The 4,186-nt window shown below is 45.1% G+C and overlaps 1 protein-coding gene across 1 annotated transcript; it reads right to left on the reverse strand.

The window, feature by feature from the left end:
- Positions 1 to 1,907: 1,907 nt before the first annotated feature.
- LOC138749724 (uncharacterized) lies at positions 1,908 to 3,345 on the reverse strand. The gene has a single exon (XM_069911492.1). The coding sequence runs from the start codon at positions 3,223 to 3,225 to the stop codon at positions 1,951 to 1,953; it is 1,275 nt and encodes a 424-aa protein (XP_069767593.1). The 5' UTR covers positions 3,226 to 3,345; the 3' UTR covers positions 1,908 to 1,950.
- Positions 3,346 to 4,186: the final 841 nt, after the last annotated feature.

The raw sequence follows: 4,186 nt of genomic DNA on the forward strand, positions 1-4,186 counted from the left end.
GGGTTTGTAGGTTAATTCATATGTTTGGGCAGCATGGTTAGTGTAGCGTTCAGCGTGATGCTAATGGAGCACCAGTGACTCAGGTTTGAATCCAACACTATAAGAAGTTTGTTCATTCTCTCCATGTCCAAGTGGCTTTCCTTTAGTTGCTCTGGTTTCCTCCCACCCTCTAAAAACAAGTATGGGGTTCGTACATTAATTTGGTTTTTTGGGTGGCATGGGCTCATGGGTGGAAGGGCCTGATACCATCCTGTATTTCCCAATTAAAATTAAATTGCTGGGTCCTTCAGATTTATTTTCAGAATACATACATGACATCACATACAACCGAGATTCCTTTTTCCTGCGGGAACAGCAGAATTACAGCGCAAGACATGTAAACAAGAACTCTAAACAAACTGTGTGCAATACAGAGAGAATAAAAAGAAAACCAATAAAGTGCACAAGTAAGAGTCCTTAAATAAGTCTCTGATTGAATTTATCATTGAGGAGTCTGATGGTGGAGGAGTTGATGGAAGACATGGGTGTCTGGGCCAAAAGATCTGTTTCTGTGCTATGACAATCTTTTCAGTTAACCTTGTTGCATCATTTCTGGCAATGCAGTAATGATCTCAAATCTAAACTTGCTACTAATTCATTAATTTTGTTTCAAATCCTGCACATTTTGCATAAACATCTTTTAATTTGACATTACAATTCTTGTTTGAAGGTGAACTATGAGTGTGTTCTGTACTTTCATGTTCCTCTTAATGCACAATCTACAAGATTGTAGTTTTATCTTGTTCTACATTTCCCCTTGTTTGAACAAGGAGTTTAAGAAAATTGGAAGACCTATAGACAAATCCAGCAGTATCTGCTGGAAGTAAAGGGTAACCAACGTTTCGGGCCTGAGCCCTTAGTGAAGGTATAAGCTGACAGGTGCCTGAATAAAAAGGTGGGAGGAGGGAAAAATGGGCAAACAAGTAAGGTCATGGGTGGTTATGGATAGGAGGGTGGAAGAGAAAAAAGATGAGGTGAGAAGGGGACGGGTTGGTTCTCTGAATGGAGAGGTTAGGGGTTGGGGAGCTGGAGAAAAGGAAATAGAGTGATAAGGAGAGAGAGAATCAAGCTAAGGGTTTAACAGAAACTGGAGAAATTGATGTTAATGCCACCTAGTTGGAGTGCCCAGACAGAATGTTAGGTGTTGTTCCTCCAATTTGCAGATAGCCTTGATATGGCAGTGCACGAGACCATGAATAGACATGTCAGTGTGAGAATGTCATGTGGAATTAAAATGGTCGGCCTCTGGAAGGTTCCTGTTTATGCAGCGGACAGAGATAAGATGCTCAATGAAACAATCTCCCAGTTGTGTCAAGTGTCTCCGAAGTACAGGAGGCCACAATGGGAGCACCAAATGCAGTAGGTGGCCCTTGCAGATTCACAGGTGTTTCTTCACTTGGAAGGACTGTTTGGGGGATCAAATGGTGGTGAGGGAGCATTTCCTGCAGTCACTGGAGTAGGTGCCGAGGAGATGATTAGTGGGAAGGGATGAGTGGAAGGAGTGGTCCCTGAAGAAACTGGAGAGTAGAAAAAAGCAGGAATCCAATAATAATAATCCTTTTAATTCAGCCACACACGATGAAGTATGGAGATAGTACAAACAGATTGTGCAGGGGGTAAAGAGAGTTTCAGATCTGGATATTGTGACTAATTCTTGGAGAGGTGGGACATGCAAGTTCAATGGATTGCTTCTTCACTGGTCTGGGATGATTATCCTCATGGGAATATTTTCTGTATCAATAAGTAGAGTTTAAAGTAACTTGACAAATGATATCATAGCTACTGTGAAAACACCGATTAAGGAAAGTCAGGAATAACAACTAAAATTCCTTTTAACATGGTTTTCAAATGAAGTAGGGAGAGCAATAAAATTGTAAGCTATATTCATGAAAGAACAATGGACAATCAGATTTATTTGCCTTTCACATTGGACACCAGAACAAGTCCTGAAAAAAGCATAACAATCACTGTAATCTCAATTAGCTTTTGAAGATTCAATCTTTTATCAAAATTTTCCCTGCTTTTGCGAAGCTGCATCCTTCTCCAGCGTATTAACTGCTCCATCTCCAATTGTTTTCCGTAGTGAGCCTTGAAGAACTCATCAAAATTGAACTTTGATTTCCTCTCATCTGAATAATCTTCTGAACTTTTGGCCTGTGTTCGTTTTACTGTTGAAACTTGGGGCTTGTCCGAAGGTCTTTTACCAATATGCAAATCTGCAGGTGTTAGAATTCCTCGGTCATATTTTTTCCTTAGACTCACGCTGCCCAACACAGAATATGCTTCACTGATTTGAGTAAATCTCACTGCTGCCTCGTCACTACCCGCATTTCTGTCTGGATGATAAATTAGCGACTGCTTGTAGTAAGCAGACTTGATCTGACTATGTGTGGCTTTGGGAGAGACCTTCAAAATATCATAGTATACCGTGTTGCTCTCCAGTGGAGGTAGAATATGATCAAAATAACCCTTTTCATTCTTGAAGTGGCCATACATTCTGCGTTGCTGGAGTGCTCCGATGCCAGAAAACCGATAATGGTGTTGTTTACTGTCCTGAAACAGTGTGGAGGCATTTGAGTTGATTAACTGTTGAAATGTCTGGATCCAAAGCCTACTGTGGACTTTGTCATGCAGCCCCTGAAGAAACAAGGCATTCCAACCATTCCCGCAGCTGGTAAGCCCTTGAGATGTGTCAGTATCACTGTCACCAAAGGTCTCAACCCAAGGGGCACAGTTGCCAGTCGAGAGAAAGTTAGTCCTCCCACCCACTGCACTGCACTTCAGTGATGACCATCCTCTGCTCAGGGTCCCGGCTGAGGAATCGTGCTCAGGTTTTAGTGGTGGACAGTAAAAGGGCAGCACGCCCAGGATTTGGGAGAGGCGGCCCACTGCCCGTCCCCGCCTGGCACTGCTCCTGTCAGGAAAGCACGGCCGCAGGTTTGCAGCCAGCGCCCTGCGCTGCCCCAGTGCCGGGGGGCAAGGTGGAGCGGGCGCGCCCCCAGCACCGCGCGCCCCCGGCCCGTCGGCTTCCGAACGGCCACCCGGCCCCTGCGGAACATCAGCTTCGGAGGAGCCCAAGTTACTCCCCTGAGCCCGGCCGCCACCAGCAATTACTTTCCTCGTCCAGTCCTTCCCATTCCGGCCTCGGTGTACCATCTGACTGCGACCTCCACTCAACGCCGCCATCTCGCCGGTCCCGCATCGGGAATGTTCAACCTATCGCAGATGGAAGGTGCTCATGCGTCATCGTACGAGGAGGCCAATGAGAGTGCAGGGCTTGCGCCACTCCCGCCCACGTTGTCCCTCGAATTGACAGCTCGCCCTCCCAGGAAACGGTATGAGCCCTTGATCATCCTGGAACGTTTCTCTCTGCAAAGATAGTCTCTTTGCTCTGGCCCAAAACGTCGGTGATTGATCTTTTACCTCTTATGGGCGCTGCCAGACAGGCTGACTTTCTCCAGCACTTCTGTGTGTGTTTTACTACAGTCACAGCGTCTGCAGACTTCCGAACTTACATATATTTTAAGTACAGTTGGGGAAACTACATTATATATCTTACTTTTATACCCTTTTTTGTTCCTTTTTATTACTATATCTGGGCCCCTATGTGGTCCAGGTATGACTACCAGACCTTTACAAAAGTGTCATATTTATCTTTATGTGATTTTTTTCCATAGTTAGACAGCTGTTCATTTCTGCAGTCCATCATGCTGTAAGGAGAGGGGAGTCAGACTTTCAAGTGATTGCAATACATTTTTTTGCTACTGCCAGTGCTATTGTTATAAATGAGATTTGAGATTTGGTCAATTTGTCGCTTATTTCCAAGAAATTACCTATTAGACATAGCTCTGGGTCACCCGTGAAGGCCACTCCTGCTTTCCTGGTCAATTTCTTGCCAAAATGGCCTCACTTTCTCGCACGACCATCTGGCATGTAGAAAGGTTCCTGATTCAGCCCCACATATGAAACACATCTCTGAAATTTCAGCTTTTGATCTGTGTAACTTTTCATTCAGGGAACCTGCCCTGCACTTTGCTCGGGACCTTGGCATCAGCTACTCTCCAGCAATGCAAACTGATGCTCAGACAATTTTGCAGGGAGGTGGCGGCGATGACGTCGACCAATCACGTGACCGCGCGACGTCACA

The sequence above is a fragment of the Narcine bancroftii genome, chromosome 14 (assembly GCF_036971445.1).
Source record: "Narcine bancroftii isolate sNarBan1 chromosome 14, sNarBan1.hap1, whole genome shotgun sequence".
NCBI classification, from domain to species: Eukaryota; Metazoa; Chordata; class Chondrichthyes; order Torpediniformes; family Narcinidae; genus Narcine; species Narcine bancroftii.

Bases quoted from the DNA above. Each gene is read 5' to 3' on its own strand.
- LOC138749724 (XM_069911492.1), bottom strand. From the start codon at position 3,225: ATGGCGGCGTTGAGTGGAGGTCGCAGTCAGATGGTACACCGAGGCCGG.